At 39.6% G+C, this 22,531-nt stretch overlaps 1 protein-coding gene across 5 annotated transcripts in view; it reads left to right on the top strand.

Annotated features, from left to right (window-relative positions):
• The window catches only part of GABRB2 (gamma-aminobutyric acid type A receptor subunit beta2), a 401,709-nt gene that overhangs the window by 260,595 nt on the left and 118,583 nt on the right, over positions 1-22,531 (top strand). For all 5 annotated transcript variants that reach the window (XM_088475062.1, XM_088475059.1, XM_088475058.1 and 2 more), the window contains exon 5: positions 20,585-20,667. In XM_088475062.1, the coding sequence (XP_088331188.1) occupies positions 20,585-20,667 (83 nt within the window). The remainder of the gene's footprint in view (positions 1-20,584; positions 20,668-22,531) is intronic.

Raw genomic sequence — 22,531 nt, 5'->3', positions numbered from 1 at the left:
TTTCATAACATAACATGGAGGATCAACAAGAGATATTTGAGAAGAGACAACACCAAAACAGCATAGTAAAACTATATACTGAAAGCATAGTATAGCTTCACATGTCATACTGTAGCTATTGTTATTTTCTTGCACATTTCTATTGATAAGCCTAAATTCTCCATCACTTTTATTGTACGATAGAACACTGCCCAATGTGTGGTGATCACTATTTTTATTTATCAAATACAGTACACCTCTTTATGAATTCTCATCCAGCAGATTGCAGTCTACAGGGTTAATGAGGACAGATTTAGAAATGTATTTATTCCCTTCACTCCCATCACACATAGAACCGTCTACTGCAAAGAAAGACTAATATTGTATTGCACGGTCATGTCTTCTCCTGCTTCAGAGAATGACTACATAGTGAATGTATATATAATTTCCAGTAGGTATTAAAATAATTTTCCTGTGTTGCATTTTTAAAAACATTTTGTTCCACAGGCAGGAAAATCCATTTTGATTTACTTCCTACTTCTTACAGCACTTTACGATGAATAAATCTATAAGAAAAAAGTATTTAGAAATAATTTTCCACTTCAACTGGCATAAATGTTATACTTATAATACTTAGAAACACTTGGAGCCCTATTTTAATGTAGAACTCTAATATCCAGTAAGATTGTACACCACTGATTTACCCATCCTTCATTTTGCAGATACCCATCACTGGTAAATTCCAGAGGATTTATTTTAGTCTGTTCAAACTGATTACAGCTTGTTCAATCCTCTGGGAAACTGATGATGTGCTGATTCTCAGCAAGTTATGGTCAACAGAAATCCTCCACACAGTGTCAGCCCCACAGACTTATAATACGCTTCCGATACAAAGGGGCTGATTTGATATACCACATTCACCTGTGCACATATCCACTTATTATGGTAGGGTCAACATCACTAGTTCTCCTTCTATTGAGTGTGCAGAAAATAATTTGTAATGTTGCTGGATGCGATGTGCCATTCTGGAATGGTAAATTGTGGCTAAACTGCATACGTAATTGCCCTTTAAAGACTCAAAGTACTAGAATATACATAAAGCGGAGAAGGGAGAGAGCCACCGGTGGGTATGTAGAAAGACAATTTAAGTAGTGAGAGGTGCTAAAAAAATAAATAAAAAAAAAACAGGAGGTATTCAGGAAGGGCAGTTTACAGTAGAGTTGTGCGCTGAGCCCCATGTTTTACTTTTGGATTCATCTTCATATTTTGGTTTTTGGATAAAAAATCGATAAAAAAAATATCGATAAAAACAACTGAAATGTCCAAATCCAAAACCCAAATTTGGTTTTTAAATCCAAGTTCCGAAAGTACAACAGCTCTGAACCGGGGCACGGTTTGAACTGGGTTACAAAAGTGAATCTGATTCTTGACCCGGATCTACTCGAAACCCCTAAAGTCAGGTGTAATCGGATTTCAGAAACCTGGACCCACACATCTCTGTTTGACAGTAGACTGTTATAACACTCCATGATGTCCCCCCCCCCAAACCAGGATCTAGTTTCTCTGTAGTTTCAAGCATACACTGTAAATGTTAACTTGGAAAAAGAAACTAAAAGGAGTCAGATGGCGGGTCACAAACACTGCATAGACTTTTGCATCAGTTCCCATTGCAGTTCTGTGGGCAGCAAGGATCTCATTGAGGACATGATTATGCCTGTAGCAGGTTTTAATTGAGTGCCAAAAGCCCAGCATAAGTGGGCAAAGGAAGGAAAGTGGGTGAACAATAGTATATATGGGTCACGGGCATATACAAAGACAGAAAGCAAGCTCAATGCCACCCCTTTGCAGTAGAATAAGTGTAGGTAACCCTGCCAGGATCTTTCATTCACTATTAGAAGGTGAAATTTTATAAATATGTATTAAGGGGGTGCTGTTATAATACTGACAGTCAGGAGGCTGGCACTTAGAGTGCCGGCTCCGCAATCCTGACACCTGTCAGATTCCCAGCTCCGGCAACCCGACCACCAGTACCCTGACGGTATGTACTGGGGTTAGGGTTAGGGGTTAGGGACTAGGAGGAAGGTTAGGGTTAGGCACTAAGGAGGGAATGTTAGGTTTATGCTGCGAGGTGGGTTGGGTTTAGGCACTAGAGGGGGAGGTTAGATTTAGGCAGTGGAGAGGGAGGGGCAGGGAGAGGGGGAGGGTTAGGATACCGACCGACAGGTGCCTGTACCTTAATCCTGTTGGGATGCCATCGTCAGGATTCTGACCACTGGGATGCCGAGTGCCAGCATCCCGTACCCAACCCATATTAAGTATATGCATGGCATGCTTATGGACAGGGGCGGATTGGGAACTAAAAGTGGCCCTGGAAAAATTTCTGGAAGTGGTCTCGCGTGGGCGGCACCAAATTAACTGTAGGCGGAACCAATACCAAAGTAGGCGGGATTAGTACATCACTATACCTGGAGACATGGGTGATAGGTAAGGCTAAAGCAAAGAAAAGTAGCCGCAGCATCCCAGGATCCGTTTAAATGAAGGAGTAGGTTGGTGAAATTACAACAAATAACTGGGAATACGGCTTTAAGGCAGTTGTTATGGATGCAGTAAATTGATTGATCACCACATACCTGTTATGAAGGGAGGGCAATACATGCCGTCAATCAGACGTCCCCATTAGTGATCTCTTTGTTATGCAAGATGACATGATTGGGTAGGACAAGCCAATTACAACCATACTCCTTATGGCTTGGCTTATGCAAAGATCACACTACACAGCCTTTGCATTACCAAAGTTTGCAAAGTTTAAATATAATTTCCACGACAGCCTGTATGTGCAGCTAAGCACATTATGTGCTGTGCCTTTTAGGCGGACCCTTTTTTTTGCATGAAACAGACAGCAATTAAAGCCATTATTGGGCATTAAAACATTGCAAGACCATGTACTACAAGCTAAATAATATGCATGAAATAACTGGTTTGAAATATGTCCCCCATGCTCTCTATGGCTCCCCTGAATCTGGCTGCCATGTTACAGGGGGATGATGGTTATCAAATGTAACAGGCAGCATCTGAGGGGCAACCTTGCACACTTGCCCATTGGGACGCTGTCCTAAAGACATGTATAATATGTGTATGCTATATAAGTTATGCCAACCACAATGCATTGGGAAGGTAACAGCCCTCAGCAGAGCGCCAGTGGAATACACTATACAATTATTAAGAAAAATGATTTTGTGGTTAGTGATCCTGTAACTACTCTGCTCCAATAAGACTCAGATATAAGCAGCATAGATGGGGAGAGCTGCCTCATATGCTAGTATGGTCAGGATAACAACATAGGGACTGTGTGTAAGTCAGACACATTGGTTAGTGTTGTACATACATTACTGTACTACACTGTAAATAGATCAGGGGTCAGCCCTGGCCAGGTGGTTACACACAGGAAGACAGGGACATACAGAACAGGTTCCCCTGGCATGTCCTCTCACCCTGCCAGGGCAGCCAGAAGGGGCTCTCGCTGTTCACCTCCCTGCATCACTAGAGAGGAGGATGAGTAACCCTGTGATCTACAGATGCCGGGGCACTACAGGACCGATGAAATGTGCAGCTATTGCAAATATAAGTCCCTGTTACTCATATCGCTTGACAGCACAGATGGATAAAACATCAAATTCCTGAGTACTTTTCACAGGGCCAAAATGATGCTCAGCGTTACTTACAAGCTTGGCGTCCGTACGAAGCGTTTCGGACAATGTCCTTTGTCAAGTCTGGATCTTATGTTTGCAATAGCTGCACATTACATCAGTATGAGCTCTGGGGAACCACCTCTCTTAACCACCTTCCTCCCACTCCCGCATCCAAGATTTTGCCCGTGCTGCTCCCTACCTTTGGAATGCTCTCCCTATCAGACTCTCCACCTCTCTACATATCTTCAAACGGGCTCTCAAGACCCACTACTTCATCAATGCCTTCCAGCTCTCATCCTAAACTACTTCATGCGCTTTTCTCCCTATCTTCCCCTTCTGTGTCACGCCTGTCTGTCTGCCCCTCCCCTTTAGAATGTAAGCTCTCACGAGCAGGGACCTCTTCCCTCATGTGCTTCTCGTTACATTTTCTTCAACTCTTTACTCCCCATAAGGGCACCTAACACGTGACTGCCAACTCCCGGCTGCTTATTGTGAGTAATGTATATAAATCGTGTCCTTGTCCTGCACTGTAATGTACTGTAAGTTACTTGTTTCTTGTTCACTTATTAGTTCTATTTACTATGTAAGGTGCTGCGGAATGCTTGTGGCGTCATATAAATAAATGATAGTAATGATAATAATACGTTGATGGAATTTTATTAATTTATGTTTTTTTTATGTACACCATTTATGTGGATAATATATAGCGAGATTAAACTTGCTCCTTTAATGTTAGAACCTGACCTGTTATTATGTGTAGGCTCTTTTACTCCCATTGATTTGGGTAAAAGGTTATTACTATGGTTTAGAAAGGGACAGAGCACTATATTTATGGTGCATACTATCTGTGCTTCATTCTATTTAAACATTAGCCCCAGATCTCCAGGCGCTGGGGCTCTAAAGGTCCAAGCACGCTGATTGCAGGGACCTCCACACAGCAGCTAAGGACATTGCCTGAATCTGTGCTGCAAAGACGGGGGCAGTGCCCGGTATTACTTACGCCACGTGGAGATGAGCCAGGACACCATCCTCCTTCTCTTCACCTGGCTGCTGCGCTGTCAGCTCTTTTCGTCTGGTCCTCATCTTGCGATGAGAGATCCTCCATGGGCCGCTTTGCTTGCTATGACAGGCGCCGAAGGGCTGCCTGTCAAACTAATTCACCCGCGGCTAATCTCCGGTATGTTTGGCCGGGGATGGGCAGCCCGAGTCTTCCCTAACATCCCGCGCCACCAAATAGCATGCGGATTGCCGCTGCATGTTGTTTTTCAATGTAAAAAAAATGAAACCAGCTAACAGGTGGCCCCACATGTGGTCAGCCCACCGGGAATTATCCCACTAAACTTCATGGCCAATCCGCCCTTGCTTGTGGACCATGTTAGTTTCTTGAAAACATGTAAATAAATAAAGCAAATGAAACATAGATGGAGAATAGTTAGTTCAATGACAAAATAATAACCTATAAAAGAATACATCTCAAACAAGAAGATAATAAAATAAAGAAAAGTACTGTATGATGATGAGCAACTATGAACAAAGAATCAAGGTGTAATTGTTTATATAATTCATTCTGGTTTGTTACAGCCCTTGGTAATTGGAGGGGCCATGTTGGTAGTCCCTTTGAAAGGCTGAATTGTACTGTTATTGTTGGAAGGAGTTCCGGGACATAGCCAGGAAGAAGTCCAAAACTTTATTCCTGTCCAATAAAATGTGATTATCACAATCCGGTTTTAATGGTCACCAGGGCTGTAGATGCGGCGGTCTACTTTAGTTGGACGTGACATATATAACTCTTGCTTCGGCTAGGGGCGCGGTTTTGCATGTCCGACAATGACACCCAGTATGCCCCTGCTTCTAAGTTTATTATGAAATAAGTAAAAGTCTTGTTGTGGTGTCAATATTTATGAGTGCCATTTATTGTGTACTTGGGAAAGATGGCTTCACTTTCTAAGGTGGGTTCCAGACCATAACATAACAATATAATTGAATGTCCCATTTATTTAACTTCTCATATTTCATAGCAAACATAACAAACATGGCAAGTAGTTTTGCCTACAGGATTTTCTTTTACCATCTTCTTCCAAAGGCATTTGCTCTCTTTAATTCAAACTTCTATCAAAAAGTTTTAGAAGCTTTCCGCGTTTAACGAATGCATCCAAGAGAACAAATCTGCAGAGAAAACAATTCTGTAGCTGATTCTACTCAACCTGCTATCTTCATTTCCCACACGTATATGGCTGTGCTAACCTTAGCCACTAGAGCAAAGCATTTTTTAAATACGAAAAATAAATTACTTACAGATGCCTCCTGTCATAAGGTACTGTAATAGTCTCAGAGGTCTTTTTACATTTTTTCTTTTTTCAGTTCATAAGAATAAATTAGCGTATTCAGTGCTCATGATTAAACAATGAAAATACAATTTTACTTTGCCTGTCAAAGTTTCATCGACAGATTTTCTCATATGCAGCACATTTGGATTAAATAGCAGTTTCGGGCAAATGTAGCTCAGACGTTTATAAAATTATTACTTGTAATGTAAAGGTGAACAATGAGCGGCACAACATGGCACCTAGAGTGTGATGAGAAATCGCTCAAGTGTGTTAGGCAAGATGATGTGGAAAGAAAGTCATCATGTTTTCGGGAAGGGCAGGACTCAGATCGGAAAAGTGTGTAAGTCAAAGTAGAACCTTGAAGTATAGGAATGGAATTAGATAAAAAAAAAAACAACCCTATCCGAATGAAGGGGCAAATCTAATAACGAGTGATATTCTTGTTATTGTTATCCTTTATTATTATCCTTTATTTATATGGCACCACAAGTGCTCCGCAGCGCCTTACAAAGTACACAAACAAATAATTTGACAACTGACTTACAGTACAAGATAGGACAAGGACATGGATAATATACATTGATACATAAGTGACCATAACACCTAGATATTATTATTATTATTATTATTATTATTATTATTATTGTTTATTTATATGGTGCCACAAGTGTTACGCAGCGTCTTACAGTACATAAATAGATTGATTTACAGTGACTTACAGTACAATACAATACATTACAGGGTATGAATAATATACATTGCTACATTCGCGACCATAACACCCAGATAAGCAACAATGCAAAGCAACCAAGTGTTAGGTGCCCTGGTAGAGAGTAAGAAGTAGATGAAGGTAGAGTAAGGAGAAGCACAAGAGGGTAGAGGGCCCTGCTCATAGGAGCTTACATTCAACAGAGCGTAAGCAACCAAGTGTTAGGTGCCCTGGTGGGGGGTAAGCAGTAGGTGAAAGTAAAGTAAGGAGAAGCACAAGAGGGTAGAGGCCCTGCTCATAAGAGCTTACATTCTAAAGGGGAGGGGCAGACAAACAGGGGTGAAACAGATGGGATAAACGGAGGAAGGAGCATGTTGCAGCAAGTTAGGATGGGAGCTGGAAGGCTTTAATGAAGTAGTGGGTCTTGAGAGCCCGTTTGAAGGATTGTAAAGAAAAGGAGAGTCTGATAGGGAGAGAGTTCCAAAGGTCGGGAGTAGCACGGGCAAAGTCTTGGAGGCGGGAGTGGAAGGAAGTAATCAGTTGGCATGAGAGGCAGCATGCATTAGTTGAGCGAAGGGGGCGGCCAGGAGAGTGGAGGGAGATGTCAAAGATATAAATGGGAGAGGAATGGGTGAGGGCTTTGTAAGCAAGTGTGAGAATCTTGAATTGGGTTCTAAAAGGGAAGGGGAGCCAGTGGATGGCTTGTAGGAGAGGGGAGGCAGATGCAGAGCGTTTGGAGAGGAAGATGAGTTGAGCAGCAGCATTGAGGACAGACTGGAGAGGAGAGAGATGGGAGTTGGGGAGGCCAGATAGAAGAAGGTTACAGTAGTCCAATCTAGATATGACCAGTGTATGAGGGTTTTGGTGGCATCCTGGGTGAGAAAGGGTCTAATCTTGAAATATTTTTGAGATGGAAACGACAGGACTGTGAGAGGCGACAGGACTGTTATCACTTGTCACTAATCTGAAAGGGTGCTCCAACCAATCAGCTCTTAACTGTCATTTTTCAAAGACATGACAGGAGCTGATTGGTTGGAGCACCATTTAAGATTAGCGACGAGTGATAACAAGAATATCGCTCGTTATTAAATATGCCCCAAATTTCCACACAGTGACCTCCATTTTCAAATGCAAGAAAATAAGTAAAATATTAATGTGTTATATTATTTTGACAATCAAAATGCCGACATTCCTTAGGCTGACATATGGTCGTTATGTCAACATGTTCATAATGACATGGACCGTGTCGCACACAGCATGTCGATGCTGATGTAATGTCAACATAATGCCGACAATTTTGTTTATTGTTTTTAGTCTGCTTCTATCCCTAGTCCTGATGCTAACCCTAACAGTAAACCTAACCCCAATGCAAATGTTGACATTCTGTCAATGTCAATACTTTTCAGGTGTCGACATTAATGATATCGACATTTTAACATCGTGAATGCTGACCTTCTGGTGATGTATTAAGCATCATAAAATGTTTAATACATATAAAAAATGACATGGTGATAGCATAATAACTCTATAAAGAGTAAATTCAACCATTAAATTGCAATCTTTGTGACAAATAGAATATATGGAATAAATGTATTATATTTGTCACAAAGATTGCAATTTAATGGTTGAATTTACTCTTTATAGAGTTATTATGCCTATCACCATGTCAATTTTTATATGTATTAAACATTTTATGAGTCAGAGAAGTTGTGTATGTTGATCAATTAAGCTATCTATACCTAGCAGCAGCAGCAGCGCAACCTTTTCTTTTCTATTTTCAAGTTTATCACTAAGTGTGCCAGACTTGCAACTGACAGCAAGGTGTGCAGCGCTGTTGTTAGTGGAGGGGATCAAATATTAATTACCATTTGTATTTATACTATATACCCTCAACAATTGATATATTACAACAATCAATTGTGATTAGGGAGCGCCGGGTAGGAATATATATCTACAGGTTTCTGGTTAGATTCTAGTTCCCAATTTCAATTATGGTGTGGCATAATGTGTTACAGGTTCATTACTGTGTGTAATTATGTGTTATAAGGGCATTACGGTGTGGCATAATGTGTAAGGGACATGACTGTATCATGAAACCACACACCTTAAATGTCGTCTTTGGATGTGTTTGTTTTATGGGGGGGCGTCTGAAACTTTTTTGGCAGGGGGGAGCAAAATTTATAGTTATGCCACTGGCCACCAGCACCTCTGCTGTGCAACTGACTTAACATCCTGTATACCCAGTTTACTCCCAGTGTACTGTCTGTGGTCATATATATATATTTACATCATACCATCTATCAAGTTATGGACCCCAGTGTCCTTCTCTGGTCACTCTGCCAATAGGTCACATGCCAAGTCACAGTCCGCTATACTATGCCAATAGGTCACATGCCCAGACACACTCCGCTACACTCTGCTGATAAGTCACATGACCAGGTGCACTCCGCTACACTCTGCCAATATGTCACATACCCAGAGGCACTCAGCTATCCTCTGCTAATAGGTCGCATGCCCAGACGCACTCTGCAAAACTCTGCTAATAGGTCACATGCCCAGACGCACTCCGCTTCACTCTGCCAATAGGTCACATGCCCAGACACACTCCGCTACACTCTGCCAATAGGTCACATGACCAGACGCACTCCGCTACACTTTACCAATAGGTCACATGACTAGATGCACTCCGTTACACTCTGCCAATAGGTCACATGACCAGACGCACTCCACTTCTGCTAATACATAGCATATTTGTCCCTTCCTCTCTTTGCTAATTATGTGCTTTGAAAGCTTCTAGGATAAAGGTAAAGTACTGTATGTTCTCTTATCTACTCAATTTTTATTTTTGACAGCAATTACTTTAAAGTAAATTCATTTCTTGTCTTATCTAGCATACAAATTGTGCTTAATGCATGACTTTCCACTTTAACTTCAAAGAAAAAGGAATAAAACTGATTATTATAAATATTATAAGTATTATTAATTGTCTCAAACTATGAATAATATGCTGAGCTACAGAGCTATAATGTGTTTACTGCTAATACTGCAACAGGCCACCTATGGACTACTTATTTGTACTGAATAGATTGTATTAAAGTGTCTACACATAAACATCAGCACATACCTCTCAGCCATGCTGCTAGTGGTGGTACAGTCAACGTTCTGTAGGACAGAGCTGAGGGAGGGGTGGTCTGCAGAGACGGTATGGCGTGTGCCATGCACCTCCATACCTCCTACCTGTCAGCATTGTTTCAGAAGGGACATTTATTAAGTAGACACGTATCCATTGAGGTGGTAGGAAATTACAGCATATATCAGACAGCTAAGTGTGGACATCTCTAGAGGCATTCGATATTGCCACATGGCCAGCGGATCAAATCCCAGCAGCGGCAGCCCGACAGAGGAGGAAATCCCGATCGTCCCAAAGGTAAGTATAACTATAAACTAACCTAATTTGACCCCTAACCCTAAACTCCCCCCTCTGTGCCTAACCCTAATCCCCCCTCTAAGTGCCTAAACCTAACCCCCCCCCTTCCCCGCCGCCTTCACCTAAGTGTAGGGGTGCCTAACCCTAACCTCCTGGGGGGGTGCCTAACTCTAAGTCCCCCCCGGGGGAGACCTAAACCTAACCCTCTCCCCCCCTTCTATCGGGATGCTGGGCACCGGTCTCCCGGCATCGGTAAAATGACAGGCGTCTAGATTTAGACTCCTGTCATTTAGCCCTCGCCGGGAATAAGCAGCCGGGAAGCCGGAGGTCGGCATTGCGTCCGCCGGCTTCCTGAACGTATACCCTCTAGAGATGTGGAAAGCTCCATAGGAGGAGAGTAGAATAGTGTTAGAAACAGTGTTAGGAACAGAAGGCAACTACACTTGTGTTGGTACTGGATCTATAGTTGCGGTCATATGCTATAAATCAGTGGTCTCCAACATTAACTGTGGTGTGAGCAACTTTAGTAAAATGAAACCTCCTAAAGAGCTGCTAAAATTGTAGAAAAAAATATCTGGCTAATAACCGAACAATTGAAGGTCATTTAATGAGAATGAAAAAAAAAATGTTTCATAGAAAATTAAAATGCATTTAATTAATTACAGTGATATTGTTGTAGTTTGTAAATAAAATGTAAGCACAGGCACATTTTACTGTTAATTACCGGCTCCAAGGAGGTACATGCAGTAGAGGAGAAAAAGATATAGGCAGGGCTGCTGTGTGATTTTCCAACAGGGCTGGGTGGGAGTCACTCACTCCGCCGTACCGTAGACACCGTGGGTGGAACCACGGAGAAGCCCGTCAGATGATTACTGTAGAGGCTGCAGTAATCACCTGACGTGCTTCCCTGTGGCTCCACCCATGACGTCGATGCCATGGGGGAGCACATGTCAAAGATCACTTCCTCCTAGATGACTCGGCAGTACTGCAGCTAGGTGAGCTAGGTGAGTTACCAAAATTAAGACCGCGAGCTACCAGAGCTACAGGTTGGAGACCACTGCTATAAATGCTATCTGGTGTCTAGTCTTAGGATGGAATCTCATTTGTTTCAGTTGCCTTAAATTGTACTATGCATGAAGTCACATGAATAAAAATAGAGACAGAGAAAAAGACAGAGAGAAGGAAAGAGAGAGAGGCAGAGAGAGAGAGAGAGGGGGGGGGAGAGAGGGAGAGAGAGAGAGGGGGGTAGAGGGAGAGATGGGAGAGGGGGAGGGAAAGAGAGGGAGAGAGAGAGAGAGAGAGAGCGAGAGAGAAATGGAGAGAGGGGGAGGGAGAGTGAGATGGGGAGGGGGTAGAGCGCTACCTTTCAAATCTTTGCAATTCTGAAAAGAAAATGTGGACACAGAGCGAAATTATCTTATGTATTACCAGATCTCTAATGCACACTGGGGACAGGAAGGGCCTTTGATCTAAGTCTTAAATCTACTATAGTGCCAAAAGCAGTTCAATAGGATTAAATTAAACTTGGTCTCTAGAAGATGGCCCTGGGGGGTTCTCCGCACAACATACCCTGTATCCAGAGCATACCTCACATCGCTGTTGGCATGTGAGTTCCTCTGTGACTGGCGCCAACTTTCCAGTGATATCTTCTGGAAGGTAACACCATGCATCAAAAGCAAAGACTCTGGCAGACGCCATCTTCCCGAATATCACTGTGAAGATGGCACTGGTTAAAGAAGGTAGGGGGCACACTGCACGTAGGAGGGGGTAGGAAAGGATTGCACACAGGCCCCTGATTCACAATGTAAGTAAAAGGAGGTTCCAAAATGTTTTTTTCCCTCCTAAAAATTTGTGGGAATTTGTGGTGGATATTTATGCAACAAAGTATCTGATGGGCTCGTCTGGAATGTTGCCCCATAGTGCTAATAGACATTCCAGAACTATTTTTTTATAAAATGAGTTTACTTACAATAAATCCCTCAGCATTTCTAACACCTGGAACAATTTTTATAATAGATTCACTCAGTAGCTTTAGCATTTATAATGCAGCATTAGCAGGCAGCCTAAATAATGGAGCATCCATCAAAGTAAATTATGCACAGTTAATCAGTTTTCATCTTGTAAATTAGTGAGTGCTAGTTTTAATTCTACGTATTTAAGCAGGGATGTAGGTTATTGTTGACTTTTCAGTTCATCTTGGATCCTTTGATGGGTAAAGCATATTTCAGTAATGTTTTGCTCATGGATCATTATGGTTCTAAAATTATTGTTGCATTATTGTAGTTTTATAATATTGATGATCTAATCTATCTATGTATCTATCTATCTATCTCATATCTATCTATCTATCTATCTATCTATCTATCTATCTATCTATCTATCTATCTATCTATCTATCTATCTAATCTATCTATCTCTATCTAAGGGGTAAATTTACTAAAGTGAGCGTTTTTAGAAGTGAACATGTTGCTCATAACACCAATATGATTCTACTTAACATTTATCTAGCACCTTCTAGAAGATATTAGCTAGAATCTGATTGGTAGCTCTTCTCTCTCTCTCTCTCTCTCTCTCTCTCTCTCTCTCTCTCTCTTATCTATCCAGTCGTGTAACTACAGAGGGTGCAGGAGGTGCAGTTGCTATGGGGCCCGCCGCTAGGGGGGGTGGGGGTGCCTGAGTTCCAGCAAGCAAATAGGACTTTTTTTTATATAAAGTATATTTAATTGAGCCCTGCTGCACCCTCTGTAGTTATGCCGGCCGACTGCGTTCGGGGCTCTGCTAGAGAGTCTGACGCGGCTAGTACCTCCCTCCCCCAATGCCTGGCCGAGTTTCCCCAAAGCTGATGGTCAGTCTCAGACAGACACACTCTGTCCCGAGTCCTGCCCCCCCCCACCAGTTCCAGCTAGACTGTCCCGAATAATATCTATCTTTCTATCTATCTCATGTCTATCTATCTAACTATCTATCTATCTATCTATCTTTCTCATATCTATCTATCTATCTCATATCTATCTACCTATCTATCTATATATCTATCTAATATCTATCTTTCTATCTATCTCATATCTATCTATCTATCTATCTATCTATCTATCTATCTATCTTTCTTTCTTTTTCATATTTATCTATCTTTCTATCTATCTCATATCTATCTATCTATCTATCTCATATCTATCTATCTATCTATCTATCTATCTATCTATCTATCTATCTATCTTTCTCATATCTATCTATCTATCTATCTATCTATCTCATATCTATCTATCTATCTATCTTTCTCATATCTATCTATCTATCTTTCTCATATCTATCTATATATATATCATTCTATCTGTCTATCTATCTATCTATCTTTCTCATCTCTATTTATCTATCTATCTATCTTTCTCATATCTATATATTTATCTATCTATCTCATATCTATCTATCTATCTTTCTATATATATATCTCATATCTATCTTTCTATCTAATATCTATCTATCTATCTATCTCATATCTATCTATCTGTCTATCTATCTATCTATCTATATCATAGATATCTATCTCATATCTATCTATCTATCTATCTCTCTCTCATATCTATCTATTTAATATCTATCTTTCTATCTATCTATCTCATATTTATCTATCTATCTATCTCATATCTATCTAGCTATCATCTATCTATCTATCTATCTATGTCATATCTATCTGTCTATCTATCTATCTTTCTATCTATCTCTCTATCTATCTATCTATCTATCTATCTTTCTCATATCTATCTATCTCATATCTATCTATCTATCTATCTATCTTTCTCATATCTATCTATTTTTCTCATATCGATCTATCTATCTTTCTCATCTCTATCTATTTATCTATCTATCTATCTATATATCTATCTCATATATATCTATTTATCTATCTATCTCATATCTATCTATCTATCTATCTATCTATCTATCTCATATGTATTTATCTATCTATCTTTCTATCTATCTATCTATTTCATATCTAACTATCTATCTTTCTCATATCTATCTATCTATATCATATATATATATATATATATATATATATATATATATCTCATATCTATCTATCTATTTCATATATATCTTTCTATCTATCTATATCATATATATATCTATCTATGTCATATCTGTCCTATCTATCTATCTATCTATCTATCTATCTCATATTTATCTATCTATATCATATCTATCTATCTATATCATATCTATCTTTCTCATATCTATCTATCTCATATCTATCTATCTATCTATCTATCTATCTATCTATCTATCTCATATTTATCTATCTATCTCATATTTATCTATCTATTTGTCTATCTCATATGTATCTATCTATCTATCTATCTATCTATCTATCTATCTCATATCTATCTATCTATCTGTCTATCTATCTATCTCATATTTATCTATCTATCTATCTCATATCTATCTATCTATCCATCTATCTATTTTTCCGTGTGTATATACTGTATACAACATATACTGTATGTGTGTGTATAAATATATGTATGTACTGTGTATATTTATATATATATATATATATATATATAAAACATACACCCGCGCAATCAGATAGATATATAGATAAAAATAAATTATATATATTGTATAATGTATAGCAAGATATATATAAGATGTGCATTATGTTGAAGCAGGTGTGCAAGCATTTACAGTGTAGGGACACGTTGCTGTCACTCGGACATTTCGTTTCGTAACTTCACCTTGTACAAAACCGATCATAGCTAATTGCTACATTGTGCATGTTTGCATCTATGGTAAAGTAACCTCCAATATATCTAAATGACAACAGCTGCATGTGAGTAATTACTTCTATGCAATTACTTGCTGACTCCTTGAATAAAGTAAGCCAAATGCTCGATGTGTCTAATGACGCTGGCTCATTTACATCAGCTGTTGCTCATAATCACGTTTCTTACCTTTCTACCATTACTTCCGTTGCTCCCTGGCACCAATCTCTTTAAAGTTGCATCTTTGGTCTTGTTGAAATTCCTACTGGGCTACATAAATGTAACAGGCGGATCATAAGGTTACGAGTTAGGTTAAGCTACTGGATAGAAAGATAGAATTAAGCTGCTGGTGATGGAGGTTAAGGTGAAGTTGCTGGGGTTTTGTTAGCATTAGGGTTAAGTTCTAAAGTTATAAGCAAGGAAAGTGATGGATGTCTTCTAACTGGATCAAGGAGTTTCTTATTGAGGAATTGCTCATGATCAAATCAGCAGCACACAGTTAAACCAACAGAAACCATATTCTGGAGTCCATTTATAATATTTGATGTACAATGTTTTGTTTTTGTCATTTGTTTGCGATTTGCTGGAACTGGTGTGATTTCGGCAATATACTGTAGACGCTTAATTTAAAGCAGCTGTTTTTTTTTAAAGGCAAGACCTGCATTAGCCTGATATACATTGGTGCTTTACATTGGTTCTAGCAAATGGGAACCTATTACATATACCCCTATATGTCTTTCCACATTTATAAAGCTGGCCAAATATTTAAATTAGGTTAGTATGGGTTTTTTTTTTTTTTAAATAAATCTCTTCCAATCATATGGTTTGTACAATGATTAATGTAACTTTCTTGTCTAACTAATTTCTTATTCCACATTATGGGATATATTTATGATAGGGTGAAAAGCTTTATCTCAAGCAAGAAGGGGAGAATTCGATGACTAAAGAGCTATATATATATATATATATATATATATATATATATATATATATATATAATTTTATCATTATTATTACTATTAGTGGAATTCAAATGTAGGATTTTGGTTCCACTGAGCATAAGACTCACTGTTCTCAGGACCAGATTAACAATGGGACGGATAACACCACAACCCTAGACCTCCACAGAAGAATAGGCCCATTATCATGGCTGCATGATGATGGTCCGCTGCCCAGTTGCCCGCACTATCGGCCATAAATCATGAGCACGACGATTGTATTTCTATTTTTCTCACAAAATGATGCAATCTTTCTATTTTTACATATTTATGGAGACATTGGGGCAAATAGCGTAGTTATATACACATCCATATGGCACAAGCCACACCCACACAGCACTGGTCACACCCACACAGTACTGGTCACACCCACGCAGTACTGGTGACAGCTCCTCTGCCTCTCACAATAGGTCCTTGATCCTTTTCATCCCATGGCCCATGTGGTCCTTAACCCAGCCCTGACCGCTCTGAGCCAGTATTGCTCAATAAGCCTCAGCAAGCTTATATTCATGGATTTTGGCCGAAACATTTTATTTTTTCGCTGCAAACCAAATTCTTTTCAAAACAATGTTATCACCTATAAAGCTCAGCAAGTGTTCGTGTGTGTGCTCTTGCATTGAGGATAATTAGTTATTTTCTCTTTTTATGAAGGAAAAAAAATTCTCCCTTGAAGACCAGAGTCATTTTTTTTTTCAAGAATGGACCACACTATGAATGCAACAAACCATGTCCAAGGTTCTGTCATTGCTTGAAAAAGTGTCAGTGTGCGCCGACACTTTGTCCTTTCTAGAGATCAATGATCCAACTGATGAGATCGGGTCATGCTGTGTTCATCGTATGGTGGATGCAGCCTGACTTATATCTTTATTTCTCTTTCTTGCTCCCATTCACACATGTGCTTAATTCTTAATATTTCATGGAGAGATAAAAAGAATGACAGAATGGATTTTTTTTTCTTTTTTTTATAAAAAAAATGCATTTAGACTGCCAATGGTTTATTAATCAATACAGCTTACAAAAATAAATAAACCTGACACTGGTTTCAAAAAGTGGCTAAAAGACTATTTAAAAGTTAGATTTTTTTAGTAATTATCTATAAACAAAATTTAGACAGTATAGTAAATACGAATTATTGTATTATATTGTATTATATTTTAGTGTTATGTAAATGATTGATAAAGACTTAACGTGGTAAATTTACTAAAGAGAGAGTTTTTAGAAGTGGAGATGTTGCCCAAAGCAACCAATAAGACTCTAGCTATTATCTTCTAGAAGGTGCTAGATAAATGTTAAGTAGTATCTGATTGGTTGCTATGGGCAACATCTCCACTTCTAATAACTCTCACTTTAGTAGATATACCCCAACATGTTGTAATGTGCTAATTGTTTATTTCCAAGTGGAAATTAATTAAACCATGTTTTATACAATTTTTCACCATCTTTAAACCATCTTTAACATTTTAAACCATCTTTAACATTTTTCACATTTATTTTCTTACTTCAGAAATTCAACATGGATGTATAATTCTTACCTGTGATCAACACAAAATAATCTATAATGTCAAATTAAACAAAAAAGTGTGTGTCTTAATCATAAATCACAAACAGAAATCTGTTGATTATATAATAACTACCCCAATCCTTAGACACCTAAATAAATCTGGGAGCAGTCAGTTGTCTTCAGAGGTCACATCATTAATTAATTAGAGGCCATTTGCATACAATTAAAGTATTTTAGTGTATCTTAAAATAAATACACTTGTGAGAGGTTCCACAGTTGGTTTGTGTATTCCAAACAAAAGCTTCATCATGAAGATCAAAACAAAATTCAGTTACCGTATTTCCCACATTTCTTTGGCCAAATTTGCATTAAAAAACCTGTGCAGAAATTCCCACTAACATTTAAATTGCCACTGTTGTCGTTCATAGCTTCAAATTGCATATAAAGTGGCACATTGGTCGCACCATCAGACTTCTGAGAAACCCTGAGGCCGCTTAACATCTGTGTACGAATTCGCAGTCACTAGCTGTGCCACCCCCCCAAAACGGTCACGACATACCTACGTTTTAGTGACCACTATACTTTTAGTCCCCCCATTTATCGATGTCTGTCAATTTACGCTGCATCCTAATCATCACAAGTACCATTCCAGCACATGCGCAGTGCGACTGACACATGCGCAGACTGAAAACCTTGGTTGCTTGCGACCGAAGTAGAGATGAGCGCTGACCCCCATGTTTTGGTTTTGGTTATGCAAAATCATCCTCAAGTGTTTTGGTTTTGTCTCTTTTTTTTTTCTTTTAAATTAATAAAAAGTTTTTAAAAACAGCTGAAATCAAATCATTTTTGTAATCTAAAACCCCAAATTTGGATTTAAAATCTGAATTCCAAACCGCCGGAAGATCAGAACTGCGACTTGTATCTGTCTAGATCACCTCAGGAGATCAGAACTGTGACTCAGATCTGTCCAGATTGATGAAATTCGGGGAGAATTCAACCGAACCGAACCGAACCACACATCTTTAGTTTGAATGTAAAAATAACCTGGTTTCGCTATTAAAAAATTGCAGCTTTAAATCTAGTGGCTATCTTGCCAAAATTACGCCAGGACCTACAAATCGCAACCTATTACATATGAGCCTTAGGCCCATGTTCAATTTGAGCCAAGCCACGATACTTTTTCGCCTCCCGGACTTTTCGCCTACTTCACCCGTTTTGCAGGCGGAAAAGTATCGCGCTCGTGCCCGCATATCGCCGTATTCAATTTGAAAGTAGGGGAAAACAGGACCTGGCGAAACTTGTACAGGCAGAAAGTACTGTCAGATTTGAGTAAATCAGCCTGACACCCCCAAAAGATGCTCTGACATGGGGGTTAACTGTGGTACCCCCCGATTTGGCTTGCTGAAGGTATTTGGTGTTTTTAAACGGGCTCAATAGCTGCTAAATAGCATTTTTGTATAAGTGGTGCAGAATAGTATTCTGGAGGTTTTTTTGCAGAAAATTACTTGGGGGTCACCATATTTAAAAGTTGCTAAAGTTAAGTTGAAAAAATTGTGAAAAATCCACCTGCTGCAAGCACCTGCAATGATAAAAACACCTGGGGCATACTTGGGGACCCCCCGGAGTCAAGTTCGCTAGTTTTTTTCTTTGTCCCCCAACTTTTTTTTTTTTCGCCCCCAAAATCAAAGTAATTTTTGGGGTGTCCATAAGTCTTTTTAAAACAAGTTTTGACACAGTTTACCTTTGGGGGACTGTCTGAAGGCTGCACGGGGGTTCCCGCAACGTTGCACTCCAAAACCCCAATTCTGCACTTTTTTCCGCCTGGTATTCATAGGCGAAACTTTTTCGCCTAGTACATTGCATTGACTTTCCACCTAGGCGGAAAGTCTTTCAGATTGAACACGGAGTAAAATCAAAACAGGCGAAAATGACATCATCGGCGAAAAGTTTTCGCCAGAAACACGCGAAAACGGCTTTTCGCGTGTAATTGTATACGAGCCTTAAAGTGCAAAGTCTAATCACTGTAAATTTAATATTTTCTTTTTCTGAGTCACTGGACTGCTTTAATTGCTTGAGAGTATGGCAGACGGAAACTCTGCTATATGGTATCCTATATGGTATCCCTTCCCGAAAGTGAAATATATTGGGCAGCAGCCAACATCTTCCTAGTGAGAAACCGCCAGCTGCTTCTCCTCCATGTCAGCAGCCGAAGATCCTTGTGGGGGCTACTGTGGTGTCAATAAAAACTCTGATTGCATAATATGAAGGCATTTATTCAATGTCTTAGGCACGCCATAGCCCTCGGTGCCCCCCTGCACATAATGGTAGAGATGACCTTGAGCAAGAGGGTTTTAAAACATCAACATCAATGTTTTGGACAAGTGTCCAGACTGCTCAATATAAATGCTCTCCAATTGAGATTATTATATTTGAGCAGACCACATTGCAGGGACATATTAAACCTTCATTAATAATATGTAAATCACCTTTGTGACACCAACCGTAGACTGTTTGAAAAGCAGGTATTTAATCCCAGGCACCCGAATTTAATCTTAGCCTCCTCTGCTTTGTGTAGAATGCGATAACCTGACATCTTTGCTTGTTGTGTTCACACACATCTCCAGCATATAGTCAATGTACGACAAGTGAATATTTTTTTTGTATTGCTCCTGTATGTCTTTAAATAAAACAGTGAAATTATCTAGCAAGTCATTTCACAGCTTTGAAAATGGGCGATATTATCATTTGTAATGTCATGTTATGACTGCAGTGAACATTTCCGGTCAGACTTAGGGCAATTTATTGAATAAACCTTTAATTAACATGTCTGTTTTATGGTCGTTCTGAAAGCCCATTACAAACCTTATTTATGTAAAGTTAGACTCCATTGTCTGTTTTAAATAGTTTCATTTTAGCACACCATTAAGCTTGTAATCAGAATGAGCGTCCACTCTAAAATAAATCACGTTGACCTGGTTGAAAATAACAGGTTTGTGGTATTGACCATTTTTTGTCAATAGAATTATCACAGCCTCACATTATTTATGGAAATATACATTTAATGTGATCTATTATTGTTTGCATTATTTTAGCTATAAGTTGAAAAAAAAGTTTTACATGTACAGTAATTAGCGACCGAATTCCATCTCTTTGGATGCAGTCATTTAACACGCCTGTCATTCTATTTCCAGGATTACAACCACTGCTGCATGTATGATGGATCTGAGGCGATATCCGCTAGATGAACAAAACTGTACATTAGAAATCGAAAGTTGTAAGTAAACCTCCTGTGCCCTTTTGCGTCATGTGGAGTAACTTATTGTGTCACTATTTAAAAGGAACTTACTACCCATTTCTGTTTTGATTTATTAAGTTTGTTGTCTATGTTATTGCTCAACTGTTGATCTTAAAACTATTTTGTGTGAGTTGAGAGATTTGTTTTTTTACTTTACTTTTTTAGTCTTTAATACATAGTAGTCTATGATGCTAGTAATAGCCTTATGTTGTGAGATGTAGTGCACAGCATTTGTTTACTGATTATTGTTATTATTATTGTTATTATTATTATTTATTTATTTATACTGATCTCAGGGCCTGATTCAGACCCGCTTGCAAGCGCTGAGCGCTCGCAAGTGGGTCGATGTTGGCCCAGTGCACATGTGCACGACGGAGGCGGCTCTGTCGTGCGCATGCGCGAGACCCGGATAGCGACGAGCAAACCGTCGCTCCGGGTCTCGCACCAAAGGGGGCGTGCTGTCGATATTGAGTGACAGCACGCCCCCTTTGGTGGGCGTGCCGGGGGCATGCCTGCCCAGACGGAGGCGTTCCCATGGGAACGCCTACTGTCTGGGGCCTGCCCCACTGACATCACGAGTGATGTCAGTGGGAGTGCCTTCGGCTCTGATAGAGCCGAAAGCACTCCAGGGCTTGCGGCAACGAGACCCTACCACAAGGGTCTCATCGCAAGCCCGATGGTCACGATGGTCTTGACCATCGCGACCATCTTCCTGGCCGCTTGCTATAGCTGTGGGTGGTCACCCACAGCTATACGAGCGGCCAGGAGGCCGCTCTAAAAATGAAGACGGACGGCCCTGATTCAGAGCGAGCGCTCTGTCAGAGCGTCCGGCTCTGAATCAGGGCCCCTGTTCAAACTAGGAGAAAGAAAACAGAAATAGACAAAGTACAGTAATGGCTTCAAACATTTTTTCAATGATGAAAATATCAAAGATGTGGCTGATATACAATCTATTATCGGCGTTCCTAAGAAGTTTTGGGGATTCTTTTGATCTTGGAGGTTTTATGTAGCTCAGACGCGCCCTCAGTCCTCAAAGGCCCCTACAGTTCATGTTTTCCAGACCACCTGTTGATTTTTTTTTTAATATGTGTCAGTTGTTAATGAATACACCTGTGCACCAATTAGGAAATCTTGACAACATGACCTGTAAGGGATCCTTGAGCACCGAGCTTGGCCATCTCTGATATAGTGCAGTAGGTACCTAATCCACACCAGATATAGGGGAGGGTAATATATTATCTATGTTTCCGTAAACACTGGGGGAGATGTATCAAACTTCCTAAAGAGGACAGCTATAAATGGAGCCCATAGCAACCAATCAGATGCTACCTATCATTTTATAGAATGTACTATATACATGATAGCTAGAAGGTGATTGGTTGCTATGAATAACTTTCCACTTGTAGTCTCTAGAAAGTTTAGTAAATCTCCCCCACTGTCTGTTAACAATACTTACAGGTTCTCTATTTCCTACACATCTTTCCAATGTACCTAAGCTAGACATTACACAATATAAAATACATGCAGCATTATCTTACAACTAGAAAGCCCCGTGCATTATTTTTTAACAATTCTGTATTGTCATGCTCATTGTCCTGAGGAATTTCTGACTTATTTTAATTTTTTTCAATGTAGTCATTTACTATTTTCTCCTGAGACTTTCAGCTAATGAATGTTCCTACTATAGTAATTCATTGTCAGTCAATGACAATGGATTACTATGGAGCAGAGGTTCCCAAACCCCTCCATTACAGTCCACGTTTTAAGGCTATCCATGCCTAAGCACAGGTGACTTAATTAGTACCTGAGTCAATTTAATTTAACCATCTGGATTGGATAGCAA

The sequence above is a fragment of the Taudactylus pleione genome, unplaced genomic scaffold, assembly GCF_031769625.1.
Source record: "Taudactylus pleione unplaced genomic scaffold, aTauple2 ptg000161l, whole genome shotgun sequence".
NCBI classification, from domain to species: Eukaryota; Metazoa; Chordata; class Amphibia; order Anura; family Myobatrachidae; genus Taudactylus; species Taudactylus pleione.
Note: the sequence above shows the minus strand (reverse complement) of the source record. Positions and strands in the feature narration are given on the sequence as shown.